General features: G+C 43.0%; 1 protein-coding gene across 4 annotated transcripts in view; it reads left to right on the top strand.

Annotated features, from left to right (window-relative positions):
* Positions 1-18,377, top strand: part of LOC143936209 (ABC-type organic anion transporter ABCA8-like) — a 125,827-nt gene that overhangs the window by 35,815 nt on the left and 71,635 nt on the right. For all 4 annotated transcript variants that reach the window (XM_077460619.1, XM_077460617.1, XM_077460620.1 and 1 more), the window contains 7 exons: positions 2,400-2,497; positions 10,066-10,292; positions 10,553-10,691; positions 11,969-12,154; positions 12,531-12,678; positions 13,398-13,569; positions 16,955-17,013. In XM_077460619.1, the coding sequence (XP_077316745.1) occupies positions 2,400-2,497; positions 10,066-10,292; positions 10,553-10,691; positions 11,969-12,154; positions 12,531-12,678; positions 13,398-13,569; positions 16,955-17,013 (1,029 nt within the window). The remainder of the gene's footprint in view (positions 1-2,399; positions 2,498-10,065; positions 10,293-10,552; positions 10,692-11,968; positions 12,155-12,530; positions 12,679-13,397; positions 13,570-16,954; positions 17,014-18,377) is intronic.

Here is an 18,377-nt window from a genome sequence, read left to right as displayed (position 1 = left end):
TGAAATTTAGGGATCGGGCCTGGCTCGCTTTCCATGGAAGGCTCTATGTGAGAGGGAACTTGAAGCATCTCCCTGTGGATGATCAGGATTGTCCTAGAGCAGAGTGTGTTGGTAAAGTGGAGTCTATGGACCACTTTTTGCTCTGGTGTCCCTTTAACATAGAGGTGTATAAAAGGGTGGGGAGGGCTCTAGGCATCCCCTTTTTCTATCGCATGAGTTATGCGGAGTGGGTGTATGGGGCATTCCCGACTCACTGGGATTTTGATTTGGATACACTGTTTTTAGTTAGTATAGTTGTCCGTTACTTCACATTGAATGCCCCTTCCATTGACCACCAATGTAAGGGGCACTCTTCTCACTGGCCATCAGTGTAAGAATGCCCCTTATATTGGTGGTCAGTGGAAAAAAAATTCCCTTACAATGGTGGTCAGTAAGAAGAATGTTCCTTACATTGGTGATCAGTGAGAAGAATGTTCCTTACATTGGTGATCGGTGAGAAGAATGTTCCTTACATTGGTGATCAGTGAGAAGAATGTTCCTTACATTGGTGATCAGTGAGAAGAATGTTCCTTACATTGGTGATCAGTGGGAAGAATGTTCCTTACATTGGTGATCAGTGAGAAGAATGTTCCTTACATTGGTGGTCAGTAAGAAGAATGTTCCTTACATTGGTGATACGTGAGAAGAATGTTCCTTACATTGGTGATCAGTGGGAAGAATGTTCCTTACATTGGTGATCAGTGGGAAGAATGTTCCTTACATTGGTGATCAGTGAGAAGAATGTTCCTTACATTGGTGATCAGTGAGAAGAATGTTCCTTACATTGGTGATCAGTGAGAAGAATGTTCCTTACATTGGTGATCAGTGAGAAGAATGTTCCTTACATTGGTGATCAGTGAGAAGAATGTTCCTTACATTGGTGATCAGTGGGAAGAATGTTCCTTACATTGGTGATCAGTGAGAAGAATGATCCTTACATTGGTGATCAGTGAGAAGAATGATCCTTACATTGGTGATCAGTGGGAAGAATGTTCCTTACATTGGTGATCAGTGGGAAGAATGTTCCTTACATTGGTGATCAGTGGGAAGAATGTTCCTTACATTGGTAATCAGTGGGAAGAATGTTCCTTACATTGGTGATCAGTGAGAAGAATGTTCCTTACATTGGTGATCAGTGGGAAGAATGTTCCTTACATTGGTGATCAGTGGGAAGAATGTTCCTTACATTGGTGATTAGTGAGAAGAATGTTCCTTACATTGGTGATCAGTGAGAAGAATGTTCCTTACATTGGTGATCAGTGGGAAGAATGTTCCTTACATTGGTGATCAGTGAGAAGAATGTTCCTTACATTGGTGATCAGTGGGAAGAATGTTCCTTACATTGGTGGTCAGTGAGAAGAATGTTCCTTACATTGGTGATCAGTGGGAAGAATGTTCCTTACATTGGTGATCAGTGAGAAGAATGTCCCTTACATTGGTGATCAGTGAGAAGAATGTTCCTTACATTGGTGATCAGTGAGAAGAATGTTCCTTACATTGGTGATCAGTGGGAAGAATATTCCTTACATTGGTGGTCAGTAAGAACAATGCCACTGTCACATACCTTGTGGCCTGAGACTGATGTGCAGCAGGAGGCCTCTTTTACAGATCTGGCTTGGGGACTATTGATGTTGCGACAGTGGCCACGAGAGCGTGGCGAGGCATGACTGCCTATGTAGTCTGGTGGTAGAATTGATGCATAGCACTAGCAGGTGCATCATCAGAGCTGGCTGGATAGCTGGAACAGCAGATCTTGGACTGGTAGACAGCAGGCAGCAATGGGCAGCGTCTGCAGGCAGGGCAGATGAACAACTGGAAGTGAGGTCAGACAAGCCAGGTCGGCAACCAACGTTCATATGCAGGTATAGATGACAGGCAAGGAACTGTCAGGGTAAAGGCAGAGGTTGGCAACACGAGATCAAGCAGATAAGCAGAAGGCAGAGCAAAGTCCAGAGACAGGCCAAGGTCAGCACATGTATCGTTCAAGTGAAGTCAGGAGCAAGTCGGGTTAAACACAGAAGTCTTCAGAATCCAATACAAGAACACAGGTACAGCTGCAGATCAGACACCAATGGACTAGTGTAGCTGCTGCACTTATATAGACCACTTGGTGCCAGTGTCAGTGGCTAATGTACACATGCGCATAGGTGTGTGCATTCACATACGCATATACGTTCGCCTGAGCACAGTAAGACGGGCACCAGCAGGCCAGCTTTGCTGCCCCTTGGAGCTTCAGCTGTGCCATGGCCAGCACGTTCCAGACAGCCACCGTTCTCTTTCACAAGGTTGCATATAAGAAATACTACTGGCTATAATATTTATCTTCTTTTTGTCTTTGCTCTTCCTGGGCGTTCCTCCAGGTTACTGTGAAACTTCAGAAAACTACTGTCACCCCCTGAAGTACTGGAAACTGGGGTTCATCTATCTACAAGCCAGCATTGACTCTGCCATTGTTGAGGTGAGCCAAAAGCCATTTCTGTCCCATCACTGCTCATTATAGGTAGCTGTCTGATCAGCAGAGTGAGAAAGATCCTGAGGGGTAAAAATGGACCCGGTTTCTTAAAAGCCCTAACAGACACACTGACGTTTCTAAGTGGGAAGAAGACCAAGGAAGGCACCAAAGGCAAGGAAGACAGTCACAAATCTGGTCCATGATAGGCTCCTGTTCTATCAACATACCTACCTTCGAAGCAGTCTTCAGGAGCATCTTGAGGAGGTATAAGCTTCCGTCTCATCTAGCATCCCTCTACCCATCTTCTCCTGGCACTTGTTTCAGAGGTTGCTCCATTCCAGGGGATGTTCTCCACACATGGTGGACATGCTCTATGCTCTCGGAAAGAGTTTAAGGACCTTGATCCCAAATACAATCATTGCTGGCTTGTCCCTTCCTTAGAGACCTGTGGTATGTTCTCTTACACTTAAAGCCCCCAGACCTCGCGAGGTCCCAATTTAAATTTACAACCAATGTATGTTTTACTGACAGCGAAACAAGCCATAAAGGGTACAAATTGGAACAGCAATTTGTACCCTTTATGCTGCGTACACACAATCAGACTATCCGGCGAACAACGCGCCGGACTTTCCAAACGAGCGGACCTGCCCACACACGCCCGTACTTTTCCGGCAGACTAGGTCCGGTGAAATGAACGGACTTGCCCACACACGGAGAAAAGTCCGTTCATTTTGAATGTGACTCCAGGTAGACGGAACTAGTGAAGGAAGTGAATGTCGCCGCTTCCATCGATGAGATTGACACCTCGCGAGTCCCGTCACCTGGTATGGATTTAAAGGGGAACCCCTTTGCCGCAAAAATGGTGTCGGGGTCCCCCCAAAGTCCATAGCAGACCCTTATATGAGCACGCAGCCCGGCCGGCCAGGAAAGGGGGTGGGGACAAGCAAGCACCCCCCCGGGCCGTACCAGGCTGCATGCCCTCAACATGGGGGGTGCTTTGGGGAAGGCCCCCCCACCCTAAAGTACCTTGTCCCTATGTTGATGAGGACAAGGGCCTCTTCCCGACAACCCTGGCCATTGGTTGTCAGGGTCTGCGGGCTGGGGGCTTATCAGAATCCGGGAGCCCCCTTTAATAAGGGGGCTTCCAGATTCCGACCCCCTACCCTATGTGAATGAGTATGGGGTACATGGTACCCCTACCCATTCACCCGGGGAAAAAAGTGTACATAAAAAAAAAACCACAACACAGGTCTTCTCTTCTTCCGTCTTCAGGGGTCTTCTCGCCGGACTCCTCCGCTATCTTCTGCTAGCTCTTTTACTAGTGGAGGAGCCCTGCTTTCTCCTTCGTCGCCGCCGCCATCCGGCGGTCTTCTTCCGACTTCGGGGGTCTTGTCCCGCTCTAAGGTTCTTCTTGCCGGGCCTCCGCTTTCTTCTTCCAGCTCTTTTACTAGCGTTGGCCCGGTCTTCAGTCACTGTCCCCGTCGCCGCCACCTTCTGCTTCTTCTTCTTCCTTCCTCTGATGTTGACACGACACTCTCTCTGGCCATAATGACAGAGACGCGTTGTGCGGCAACTTATATAGGGACAAGGGGCGGGATCACTAGGTGATGTCACATGGTGACCCCGCCCCTTGTCCCTATATAAGTCTTCGCACAACACGTCCCCAGCATTATGGCTGGAGAGAGCGCTGTGTCAACATCGGAGGAAGGAAGAAGAAGAAGCAGAAGGCGGCGGCGACGACAACGACAGAAGACCGGGCCAATGCTAGTAAAAGAGCTGGAAGAAGAAAGCGGAGGCCCGGCAAGAAGAACCGAAGAGCGGGACAAGACCCCAGAAGTCAGAAGACCCCCGGACGGCGGCGGTGACTAAGGAGAAAGCCAGGCTCCTCCTCTAGTAAAAGAGCTAGCAGAAGATAGCGGAGGAGGCCGGCGAGAAGACCCTTGAAGACGGAAGAAGAGAAGACCCCCGGAGCTGTCTAATAAAGTATTTTAAAAACCTGTGTTGTATTTTTTTTATGTACACTTTTTTCCCCCCAGTTGAATGAGTAGGGGTACCATGTACCCCATACTCATTCACATAGGTTAGGAGGCCGGAATCTGGGGGCCCCCTTATTAAAGGGGGCTCCCAGATTCTGATAAGCCCCCCGCCCGCAGACCCCGACAACCAACGGCCAGGGTTGTCGGGAAGAGGCCCTTGTCCTCATCAACATGGGGACAAGGTGCTTTGGGGTGCCTCCCCTTCCCCAAAGTACCCCCCCATGTTGAGGGCACGTGGCCTGGTACGGCTCAGGAGGGGGGGTGCTCGCTCGTCCCCACCTCCTTTCCTGACCAGCTGGGCTGTGTGCTCGGATAAGGGACTGCTATGGACTTTGGGGGGACCCCCACGCCCTTTTTTCGGCATAGGGGTTCCCCTTTAAATCCATACCAGGTGACGGGGCTAGCGAGGTGTCAATCTTGCCGATGGAGGCGTTGACATTGACTTCCTTCGCTAGTTCCGTCTACCTGTAGTCACGTTCAAAATGAACAGACTTTTTTCCGTGTGTGGGCAAGTCCGTTCATTTCAAAAGTCCAGCGGACTAACACACAGACGGGCGGATTGTCCGCCGGACAATTTTGAGTCAAAACTTCTTTCTAAGTCCGCCGCATAGTCAAATCGTGTGTACGCGGCATTACAGAACTCTGTCATCGCATAGAGGCACCAGCATTCTCCTAGACACGCACAAGACATTTTTAAAAAATATGGACCCCCATGAATACAATATGCCAACCATTTCATGTCCACAGCAAGTAATATACTGTGATAGGCACTCAGGCCCTAAGACTCCAGCTACCAAAAGTATTGGGGCGCTTGCCTTTACACACACATGAACTTTAATAGCATCCCAGTCTTAGTCCGGAGGGTTCAATATGGAGTTGGCTCCGCCCTTTGCAGCTATAACAGCTTCAACTCTTCTGAGAAAGCCATCTACAAGGTTTAGGAGGGCGTCTATGGGAGTGTTTAACCATTCTTCCAGAAGAGCATTTGTGACGTCAGGCACTGATGCCGGTCAAGAAAGCCTGACTCACAGTCCACACTCGCAGCATCATGTGGTGGGGATGCTTTTCTTCAGCAGGGACAGGGAAGCTGGTCAGAGTTGATGGGAAGATGGATGGAGAAAAATGCAGGGAAATCCTACAAGAAAACCTGTTAGCCCTTGTACACACGGTCGGAGAATCCGTCGGAATGTGTCCTATCGGACCGTGTTGTCGGATAATCCGACTGTGTGTGGTATGCATCGGACTGATTCCGCCGGAATATCCGTCGGACCCAATTTTCCAACTTGTTGGAAATATTTTCCGACCAACTGGTCCGATTGGACATACTCCGATCATGTGTAGAGAATTTTATTTTTTTATTTTTTTATTCTTTATTTAAATTTTTCATTTAAGTTGCGTACAAAACATAATCAAGTATTAAAAGAAAACCATAGGACCAAAATACATTCATGCCCTTCATTTTTTCACGTTATCCTGGTTTTCTTTCTTTACTTCTCGAGTTCTTCTAAAATATCTCCCTCCCACCACCCCTACCGACCCATTACCTCGTTAAAAATCATAGATTGTCTAAAGATTTTCCAGTATTTCCATTTCACATGGAATCTCTTTCTTTCTCTTTCTTCCTCCATTCCCAGCCCTTCAATACTATACATTTCCTCAACTTTTCCTAGCCATTCCTTTACTTTGGGTGCTTCTATTTCTTTCCATTTTTTCGGAATCAGACTTTTTGCCACGTTTATTAATGAGCTTGTGAGGAAATTCCTATACTCCTTAATTGGGGTATCTACTGCATGGAATAGGCATAACCATGGGTTCTCAGGTAACTGTATTTTAGCTATTACTTCTATATATCTTATTATTTCTCTCCAATATTCTTTAATCTTGGGACAGTCCCACCATATATGGGTCAAACTTCCCGTTTGTCCACAATTCCTCCAACATTTCCCAGATTGTCCCTCCTGGTACTTTGCCATTATATCTGGGGTCCTATACCATCTTACTAAAATTTTATAATTTGTTTCTATCATCTTACTATTTTCCGTGGATCTGTGCACCATCTTCAATATTTTTTCTATATTTTGGTTTTCACCCCGTGCTCCTATCTCTTCTTCCCATTTTTTAATGAAAGTTGGTACCTCCGCTTCACATTCCCGTCTCAAGACCTTATAAAGCTGGGCAATACCTGCCCTTGGGGATTTCCCCTCACATATCCTCTCCAAGGCAGTCAAATTTTCTCCATCTCTAAGCGGTTGTGGTAGTCTTGAGACGAAATGTCTAAGCTGCAGGTATCGGCACTCATTCAAATCCATCCAATCATTTTCTTTCTGTAATATTGCTAGTGTTTTCAATTTCCCCTCTTTAATTATGTGTCGTAATTGCATATTATCTTGTTTTATCCATTTCCCTCCTATTGTACTTTTACCAGGTGCAAAAAAATCATTATCTTTTAAGTAAATTAAAGGGGAATTATATTTCCACTTGTTATGTTTGTGTATTCCCTCCCATACTCTAAACACATTTTTTGTGACCAAAGGTGTTGTCTTCCCTAGTGATCTATATTTTAAAGGAGTCCAGATTTCTCTACCTAGATTTGTGCCTGATAAACTGTGTTCTATTTTTCCCCATCTTTTTTTACTTTCTAATTTTGCCCATTCCACCACCCGTGTTAACACTGCTGCTTCGTAATATTTTCTAAAGTCTGGGACATTCAGACCCCCCTCATCTTTTCCCTTTTGCACAGTCTTCAGTGGGGTTCTAGGTTTCTTGTTGTTCCAGATAAATTTAGAAATTAAAGAATTTATCATTTTAAAATATAGGGGGGGGGGGGGGATATATATTGGTAATAGCTGAAATTTATAAAGGATTTTAGGTTGAATAATCATTACGGGACGTACACAAGGATCGACTACTACTGGTTAGTGGAACATAGGGTTCTGGACGAGGTGATATCCACAGATATAGGAATTAGAACATTGTCTGATCATTCTCCAATATGCCTGAAGATCAAAATCCCAGGATTTCAGAAATCTCCTTTTTCCTGGAAATTGAATAGGGAACTGTTGGACGAGAAGGGAGAGGAAATAATTAGAAAGGAATTGGAGTTTTTTTTTACCACTAATTAAAATGAAGAGAATATGGAAAATATTATTTGGGAGACACATAAAGCTTATATAAGAGGGATATATATTTCACTAGGTACAAATAGGAAGAGAGAAGGTATTAAAAAGAGTAGGGAGTTGAGGGAGGAAATCCATGGATTAGAGCAAGAACATAAAAAGGCAAATGGCAGGGAAAGTGGACAGGTAGTGGACCTATTACATAAACTGGCTATGAAAAGAGAGAAACTCTGGGAATTAATGGAACAGGAAATGAGGACGATATATAATAGGATTAATAAAGAGAGATATTATAGCGGCATTAAAAATAGTAAGATCTTAGCAAAGATATTGAGGAAAAAAAGATCGAAGAATTATATAGAGAAAATATTAAATAAAGAGGGAGAGTCGGTCTATAAAACTAAGGAAATAGCAGAAGTTTTTAGAGAATATTATGGGCAGTTATATTCCGTGAGAAAAAAAGAGACAGGAAAACAAGAGATGAAGAGAAGGGGAAAAATCAAAGACTATATATTTCAAGCAAATATCCCTAAAATACCGGGGGAATTGGACTGAGATTGGATTCTCCAATTCCTGCGCCAAGAAGTAATACAGGCAATAAAAGAGACCAAAGGAGGAAAGAGTCCGGGGCCTGATGGCTATATAATAGAATATCTAAAAAAGTTTGGAGACATACTAGCCCCAATTTTATGTGCATATTATAATGGACTAGGTACAAAATATGGACTGAGCGAGGAGGCCTCCACTGCGACAATCTCCACGATATTGAAAGAGGGAAAAGAGAATACAATATGCTCAAACTATAGACCGATCTCACTACTCAATACGGATGTTAAATTGTTCGCAAAAATATTGGCCGCTAGAATAAAGAAGTTAATGCCTAGCTTAGTCCATGCAGATCAGGTGGGATTCATTGAGGGGCGAGAAGGAAAAGATAATGGAGTAAGGTCAATATTACTGCTTCAGAGGATGAAGGAGAGTAGAATCCCCAGTCTACTCCTATCAATAGATGCTGAGAAAGCTGTTGACCGAGTAGACTGGGGATTCATGATGGGTACCCTAAGGGGAATGGGGTTTGGACCCAAAATTTTGAAGTGGATAAAGGCACTATATAACAGCCCCAAGGCAGTGGTAAGAGTTAATGGGGTACTATCAACAGCCTTCAGAATGAACAATGGGACTAGACAGGGGTGTCCGCTGTCCCCCCTATTGTTCGTTCTGGCATTGGAGCCACTCCTGGAGACGATAAGGAGAAACCCAGATATAAAGGGGGTTGAGATAGAGGGGGAAATACATAAGACAGCCGCATTCGCGGATGATATTCTGTTTTATGTATCTAGCCCACGAATCTCCATGCCAAACTTGTTAAAGGCTTTACAGGAGTACGGGGAATTATCTAACTTTAAAATTAACCCAAGCAAGTCAGAAATCTTAAACGTAAATATAAATTCGAGAGAAGAACTTGACATTAAGAGAGAATTCCCATTTCTATGGCAAAAAGAAATTAAATATTTAGGGATTAAACTGACTGCATCAATAGAAAAAATATACCAAATAAACTATATCCCCCTTCTAGAAAAATTGAGAGAAGAAATAAGGAGAATGAGAACAAAGCCCCTGTCATGGTTAGGAAGAATTAATGCCTTAAAAATGTGTAGAGAATTCCGATCGGACAAAGTGCCACGCATGCTCAGATCAAATTCCCACATCAAAGCTATTGGCTACTAGCCTGAACGTAGTCCCATCGTAATGAAATTCCGTCATCACGTTCTGAATGATAGGATTTTTCGACAACTTAGTCCGACCGTGTGTATGCAACAGTTTCGGACAAGATCCAACGGATTTGGTTGTCGAAATCTCCGACCGTGTGTACAGGGGCTTAGAGTCTGCAAAAGACATGCCCCCCCCCCACACACTTTTCACATATTTATTTGTATAACATTTTTCGAAAAAAACATTTATCAGTTTCCCACTTCACAATTATGTGCCACTTTGTGTTGGTCTATCACATAAAATCCCAATAAAATACATTTACATTTTTGGTTGTAACACGAAATTGTGGAAAATTTCCAGGGGTATGAATACTTTTTCAAGGCACTGTACATGCAGTTTCACAAGGCGAATAGCTCCTCATTAATACATCCCTACGTGTCCTGATGACCACTGTCACCGGGACAAAAATTGAATGTAAATTCTTCCAATGAGAACACTTGTTCTAGTGAATGTCAGAAAAGGCGGGATTTACCTTTTTTGGGGGGAGTTCTCGGGCTTTCCAAAAAAAATAAAGTAGATATATTATTATATTATTGATCTTTTACTCCTTTTTCTTTTAACAGAAAAATAATATAAAAAAAATATATAAACTTAAAAATTGCCCAACCTTAAAAAAACTGAAATAATCGGCTCAAATAATATTTTGCAGAAGAACACCAAGCAGTCGCTGTGGGATGGTTTGGCGGCCACAGAGGTGGTGAAGATGAAATCTTTGGATTATACAGAAAGGGCGGTTATTTACATGGGCACCATCATCTATGACTTGAGCATGTGCTTCGTCTCGCTGTCCTATCTCATGACGCTGCAGATTACCCGGGAGAGGAGGAAAACCAGAGAGCTGATGAGGATGATGGGACTGAAGGATCTGGCATTTTGGTGAGTGGCGTTGGTCAACCAAAATAAGTATATTCTTGGTAGGGATTCTTTATTGAAGATAAATAGCTCAGGTAGGGTGCCAATAGTGGGGGTGGTGGGGCAGTGACACAGTGGGGGGCGCTACTGACTTTGAACAGTTCAGGAAGATCGGGGGTCACAAGCATGCCTGCCTTTCTGTTGGCGGATACAATGGCCCCCATTGGTTGGAGATTTCCATTCTTAGAAGATCTCCAGTATGATGTCATCATCTTGTATTTCAGGTTGTCTTGGGGGTTGCTGTACATCGCAAGTGCCATCATCATCGCCACCTTCATGGCTCTGGTTGCCACCACTTATCTGTTTGTGCAAAGTTCCTTTGGCGTTATTTTTTTGCTCTTCAGCCTCTACGGCGTTGCAACGGTAAGTTTGGATGACGTGTTTGCGTGAATGAAAGCCACATTTTTATCACCCTCCTAGTTAAGTTGCTAGTAGTATTGAGGTAAAATTAGTTGTTGGCTCTTCTGTAACCAGTGCAGCAAAGTTAAATTGCTTTTGGCTGTTTTGGGTTCTGCTGGATGTATGCTTGGCTGCTCCCCCCTGATTTTTGGTGGGTTCCAGAATTTAGTGGGTTGGAAGAAGCAGGCCCTTTAACTTGCATATTGAACAGCATCAGCCAATCCAGAGGTAGGAAAAATGACCAATAGTTGGGTGAGGTGTGTAAAAATAGGCTGGGCCCTAGAACAGCAGGGTCCTTGCCCTGTGGGAGAAGACCCAGCCTGAGGGTTGTGGCCCTATTGTCACTTAGTGAAAGTTTGCTTGAGGCTACAGGGGTCCCAGCTCAATGAGAGCTTAGGGACCCCTGTCTGATGATGCTGGGAGTAGTTTGGAGGAAGTCTACAGAGGATCTGGTCTGGAGGGTCACAGTACAGAAGCCGTCTGGTACTGCAGGAAAGCATTCAAATACCCAGGGCACAGTGAGTACAGGCCTGAGCGGGATCCTAGAGACTGTCCTTGTTAACTCTTGGAGAGACTGCTTAAGGTTGTAGGCTTAGATTTGCTCCTTCATTTGAGTCCACTGAGGGGGTTTCACCCTGAGGAGTCCATCATAGTCAGAGAATGACCTCCATTATAATTTTCACCAAATTTGTGAAGGTAGTGTGCACATAGAACCTTGGAATCCTCCAAATTTAGTATCCCAAGGCTCACCCCGCACCCTGGCCAAGTTTAGCTACAAAAAGACATGCAGCCAATCACTAACATTTCATAGAAGCTTTAACATGTCAATGTCTTTTCAAAAGTAATTTTCAAAATTCTGCCGAGAAGGTGATGGAACTTCCTGTTATGGGGTGACAACACTGTCTCAGTCTCCCTGCATTGTCACAAGGGATTCCAGTGGAGACTACAAGCAGACATGTCAATACACATTACACAGGCATAGTCATGTGTTGTCCCCATCAGGAAACCCTCTGAAACACCACGCCACCATCCCTGGAGTGCATCTAGACAGGAAGTGTCTGGAGATTTCCAGGGCTCAGTGCAAATTACATGTCATCTAGTTTACATCGCTAAGGTTTCATGAGGGATCCTTACCATATGGGGGGCATTATAGACAGGAGGTATATGGAGGTCGTTTTCCTCTGCAGCTCCATTTTTATGAACTGAATCCAACCTCACTGATTAATCTTTTACCCACTCAGGTCTGTTTTAACTGCATGCTGAGCGCCCTCTTCAGGAAGCACCGCCTGGCAGCGATTCTGGGGTTTTTCATCACTCTCTTCCTAGCCGCGTTGGGCCTCCTTCCACTGGTGAACGCCCTACCCAAATCTTTGGAAGTTTTTCTGAGCATTTTCCACCCCTTCTCCTTCGCCGTCGGGATGGTGGAGGTAATCATTTTATTTTTGGGAGCTGTTTGTGGAGCTTACACAGGGCTGAGGAATATTGCCCCACCCCCTAGTCAGGCAGCAAGCACCGGTGCAGTCATATGACAGGAAGGGGGAGGAAGTGATATGGTCAACAATACCTGGACCTACTGATCTTCTTTATTTGGCAGCTGATTGGAACCGAGGAGGCGTGAAGGAACGATTCTTTAGGGGTGGGCATTAATGTGAACCTGTTGTCCTGCACTGCATGAATAAAGCATCAGTTAGGTTTAAATACACTTCAGAAAGTATACTCAAACACTTTGAAAGTGTATTTGGCATGGACTCTCATATTGTTGGTGCGATGTGCCCATTAATTATGGCTTCTCTGTGTTTTTAGAGCATGCACATGGAAAATGACCTTCAAGGGGCCTTCTTCTCAGACATCGGTGGTGATTCCTCCCACATACTCTCCAGCACCATCTACCTGACTCTGGATTCAGTGCTTTATATCATCCTCACTCTCTATTTCGACAAGATTATTCCAGGTGATGACAAATGGCTGATATTTATGTATTGGCCGATAGCCAGGGCAGGACTTAGGGTGGTGGGGGCCCCTGGGCTTGAGTCACTTTCGGCCCTATCTTCTATACATTACCGTATTTATCGGTGTATAACACGCGCCCCAAGTTTGGGAGGGAAGTTTTGAGGAAAAAAATAAATAAAATGTAAGCGCCCATCAATATAGTCTGCTCAGTGTCCATCTGCAGCCTTGCCCATCCATCTGCAGTGTCATTGCAGTCTTGAATTTTAAAAATGGCGCCACCGAGATACCGGGTCCTGTGTATCTCTGTGGCTCTCGGGTCCTCTCTGCGGCTCTCGGGTCCTCTCTGCGGCTCTCGGGGTCCTCTCGCAGTCCCTGTGTTATGTGAGTGGAGCCGAGCTGAGTACACACGGCTATGTATCTCGGCGGGCCCCCTATTGGGTGGGGCCCATGGGCTTGAGCCCAGTCAAGTCCAATGGTAAGTCCTGCCCTGCCGATAGCAAAATGTGTCAAGTGGAGCACACGGGTGGGAATGTCAATTGTGTCCAAGCCTCAAACATAAGTATGGAAGCTGTTGCATTGACCTGTCTTGGTCACTGTGATGTCTTTCTTATGATGTAATTATGTACACGCTGGTCTAAAAAGCCTCAACCGAAGTAACGCTAAAGCTGTCTTTAATTTATCCTCATGGCCTTAACCAGACTTGACTTATTTTCATGGCAGATAAACACGGAGTGAGACACAACCCGCTGTTCTGCTTGAGCCCTTCATTCTGGTCAAAGAAGAAGAAGAAGATGACCCCCGTACCATTAGGAGAAGGAGAGCACATAGAAGAGGATTCTGGGGACTATGTAGAAAAAGTTCCCATTGAGTTACTGGGAAAAGAAGTGATCAGGTACTGATGTTCGAGGTGAAGCCTCCACTTCTGTCTATTATAGAAGTCACACCCCTTAAGCATCTTAAATTAAAGAGAGCCCAAGTCTTGTTGACACAGACCCCAAATATTATTTTTAACAATGATCCAGAATGGGGGCACCTTTTGATTTCAACATGATGTTATATATTTGAATTGCCATGGAAGCTGCCATTATTGCCCATTATACAGTGACTTGAAAAAGTATTCATACCCCCCTTGAAATTTTACACATTTTGTCATGTTACAACCAGAAACGTAAATATGTATTTGGAGTCGTACAAGTGCAAATGGAGCAGCTTAGCCTTTGCGAGCTGTGATATTTCATTCATGACAAGGAAGAGGTCCTTTGTTACCCAAGATATGTGATTTGGCCATGCTAAAAAGCATTCTGTTGATTCATGTGGAGCCGCTTTCTCAACCTTTTTACCCCAGTGGAACCTAGAAATAATTCTTTAGGCCTCAGAGAACCCCTGTTATAAATAATTCTTTGGTGGTCATTGGAAAGAATGCTCAACACCGGTGGTCAGAGTTGTAAAACACAGCTAAAAAGATCATTGGGGCCATGGTTCTGGTTCAGTTGTGTGGTGTTGGCTCTGGAACTATGCAGGCACCATCAGTTGGGAGGTCAGCCAACGAATGCTCAAAGAACCTCTGAAAACCTTTGGAGGAACTCTGGTTTTGACTAGTTTATGTAAACTGTTAATTTTAGCTTTGGGAACTGTAACGAAACTTCCCATACTCGTCATATACCGCTTCCTCCCAGTCTGAATATAGTTATCAGATATTCCAAGCGCTCCGAACAACAAAACAAGACAATACTGGTTTGGTTGCTGAACATGGACTGTTTATTAGAACAAGAATACAGTCTTATATACAGTTGAAGAGGAGGTTCCCCCCCTCCTGCTCATATTACTTTAACAATACACCTGTAACCAGAAACCTAATTAACATGAACTAGTTATCTAATCATTCACCCAAACTTGGTAAATCAGAGATATGACCTTTCAGGGTATATTTGAATTGCCATGGAAGCGGCTATTATTGCCCATTATACAGTGCCTTGAAAAAGTATTCATATTCCCCTTGAAATTTTACACATTTTGTCATGTTACAACCAGAAACGTAAATGTATTTGGAGTCGTACAAGTGCGAATGGAGCAGCTTAGCCTTTGCGAGCTGTGATATTTCATTCATGACAAGGAAGAGGTCCTTTGTTACCCAAGATATGTGATTTGGCCATGCTAATAAGCATTCTGCTGAATTATGTGGAGCCGCTTTCTCAACCTTTTTACCCCAGAGAAACCTAGAAATAATTTTGTAGGCCTTGGAGAACCCCTGCTATAAATAATTCTTTGGTGGTCATTGGAAAGAATGCTCAACACCGGTGGTCAGAGTTGCAAAACACAGCTAAAAAGATCATTGGGGCCATGGTTCTGGTTCATTTGAGTGGTGTTGGCTCTGGAACTATGCAGGCACCATCAGTTGGGAGGCCAATGAATGCTCAAGAAACCCCTGAAAACTGATTTAGATTAGTTTATATAAAATGTTAATTTTAGTATTGGTAACTGTAACGAAACTATCCACACTCCGTTTGAGTGCTTTCGTCATATACCGCTTCCTCCCAGTCTGAATACAGATATCAGATATTCCAACCGCTCCCAACAACAAAACTAGACAATACTCGTTTGGTTGCTGAACATGGACTGTTTATTAGAACAAGAATACTGTCTTATATTGTCAGAAACCCTGAATCAGACCGAGACAGAAGTACAATTAAATCACACTTGCTTATTAATAAAAATAAAAAGGTAAATAGAGTAAGCATATTCAAAGCATAGCCAGAGTCCAGTAACCGGATCGAGTAGTCAGCCAGTCCAGAGTTCAGCAACCAGATCGGGTAATCAGCCAGGCCAGAATTCAGGGATCCATGTGGAGCAACAGCAAGCAGGATAAGGAGCCAGAAGGGATGTCAGCAATCCAGTCTTTAAACAAAACTGCAGAAGATGGTTTCTTGTGATGTGACCAAGGCGACCAAGGCGAAGGCAGATATGAAGTGAGCTGGACAGCTTTAAGTAGGCAGGTCAGACGAGCTGGATAAGGAACAGCTGGTAACTGTGGAGAGAGATGAGAGCTGGAAATTAGCCGACAGCTGAGCAGCCAGCCCAGAGAAGGAAGGGCTAAGCCAGCCCTGACATATATACAGTTGAAGCGGAGGTCCCCCCTCCTGCTCATATCACTCTAACAATACAACTGTAACCAGAAACCTAATTAACATGAGCTAGTTATCTAATCATTTACCCAGACTTGGTGACTCAGAGATATGACCTTTCAGGGTAGACTTGCCGTCTCCTCACTCAACTTACAATACACATAAGCATAAACACATCCCCCAATAGTTTGCTAGGAGACAAAGGTGTGCTATTGAGCACAATAAACTATTGGGTGAAAGTCCAGGCTTTATAGATCTCATTAATCAGCATTTCTTTCACATACATCTGTCCACTGAGTCCCAAGCTGGCAGAGACCATCATGGCCTCCTTAATAATGTCCTTTTACATTACATAACAGAATATATTTCTAAATGCTTGTAGCTCCCTCAAATGCCAGGGCCCATAGTTGGTATGTAAGAGGCTACCATTCAGTCCCCTCCAAAAGCCCCTGTCCCGGGTGAGTGTGTGACAGGAACTAGCTCTGTATAATGGTTTTGGCCCAGAAACTATGGAGGTATCATCAGCTTGGAGGTCAACCAGCCACAGCTCAAAGAACCCCTAGAAATCTCTGGAGGAACCCTAGTTAAGAATGGTTGATATAAATTGTGAATTTTGGTATCGGGAGCTAGCTTTGTGGAGTGGTGTTGGCCCTGGAACTATGGAGGCACCATCAGTTGGGAGGTCAACCAGCCACAGCTCAAGAAACCCCTAGAAATCTCTGGAGGAACCCTAGTTGAGAATGGTTGATATAAAATTGTGAATTTTGGTATCGGAAGCTAGCTTTGTGGAGTGGTGTTGGCCTTGGAACTATGGAGGCACCATCAGTTGGGAGGTCAACCAGCCACAGCTCAAGAAACCCCTAGAAATCTCTGGAGGAACCCTGGTTGAGACTAGTTGGTGTAAATTGTGAATTGTAGTATCGGGAGCTAACTCTGTAGAGTGGTGTTGGCTCTGGAAGTATGGAGGCACCATCAGTGGTCAACCTATTACTAGAAATATGGAGGTCAACCAATGACTGCTCTAGAAACCTCTGGGGGAAACCTGGTTGAGAATGGTTGATGTAATATCTGAATTTTAGTATCAGGTCAAAGAACATGTCCTTGGACTGGTTTTATGTAATTTCCTCTAAATCATCATCTTCTCCCTTCACACAGGATAAGTAATGTCAAGAAAATGTACAGCGGCAAGGACAAGGCGACAGAGGCGCTACGAGGTGATCCAATTTCTATAATGTTCACTTCTATTGTCTGTGTAAATCCACAATCCTGGAAAGAAAATATTTCATATTCGAGATGTGCACAACAGAGAAAGATTTGTGTGTTCATTTAATTAGTCTGTTTCCTCATATTCACAATAATGTTGGAATGGTTCGTTTTCAGAATTTGTTTCTTATATTCCAATTTGTTCCGTATGTTCGTTATTTTCAAATCGATTCGAAATGAACTTGAAAATGAATTTGAAATGGAACTTATTTCCATAAATACAATAAGATTTAAAAGTGAAAAAAAAAGATGACGATTCCTACTTGGGTTGCTTTATAGAAGAGAATTGAAAAGAATAGATTAGAATAGAAAATAATAGAATATTTTATTATGTGTAATTCTATTTTATTTATTTATGTTCTATTCTATTTTATTCTTTTCTATCCTATCCTTTTATTTTCTGTTCTATTCTTTTCTATTCTGTTTTTATTCTATTATTTTATTTTCTATTCTATAAAACAGCCTAAGTAGGAATAATCATCTTATTCCTCTTTTATACCTTTACTGTATTTATTGCAATATGTCTCCATTTTGAATTCAAATTCAAATACATTTTTTTTCATTCGAATTTGGATAATTCATTTATAATTTATTAAATTAATTAAACAATTTAAATAAATAATAGTAAATAAATATTAAATATAATATAATAAATAATATTACGGTATATATAAAATATAATATAATATAATAAATATAAATATTAAATAAATAATTAAATTAATTAAATAATGTATTAAAGGTTTTAATTTTTTTGGGATTTATTGAAATTTTGTTATTACTGTGATTCGTAAACTCTGAATGTTGTGAAGCTGAATTCTTCTTAATATACATTTCCCTTAATTTAAGGCAGAGGATAGGCTGCTTGTCCTGAGGAATTCCTAGGTAGAAGACAGTGGGCAAACAAACATTCACAACCAATACTGTATGTAATAATTAAAAAGATTAATGGGTGTATTTATAAAAAAAAAAAAAAAAAAAAATTCTATATGAACATCTCAAGCATTCTCTCAACTGTCACATATAATCCCCATATATTGACAAAGATGTTTATTCTTATAATCGGCAGCTCCATCTAGTGGCCATGATGTGATATTTCCATGATTAAGGTATTACAGAAACATATCGCATTGTGGCCAGTAGATGGAGCTGATGATCATAGGAAACGCACATATTAGGCACATTATGGGGACTATTTGTTATAGCTGTAAGAAAACTAAGGTATTTTTTTTATTTTATTTTTTATAAATAGAACCCTTTAAGATCAAGGAGACTAGACTTGTGCACAACGGAAAATTTTGTTTAGTTTCGGTTC

This window comes from Lithobates pipiens, unplaced genomic scaffold (assembly GCF_037356315.1).
Source record: "Lithobates pipiens isolate NorthernLeopardFrog02 unplaced genomic scaffold, aLitPip1_a1.2 Scaffold_28, whole genome shotgun sequence".
NCBI classification, from domain to species: domain Eukaryota; kingdom Metazoa; phylum Chordata; class Amphibia; order Anura; family Ranidae; genus Lithobates; species Lithobates pipiens.
The sequence above is the reverse complement of the archived record's forward strand: the minus strand, read 5'-3'. Positions and strand labels throughout refer to the sequence as shown.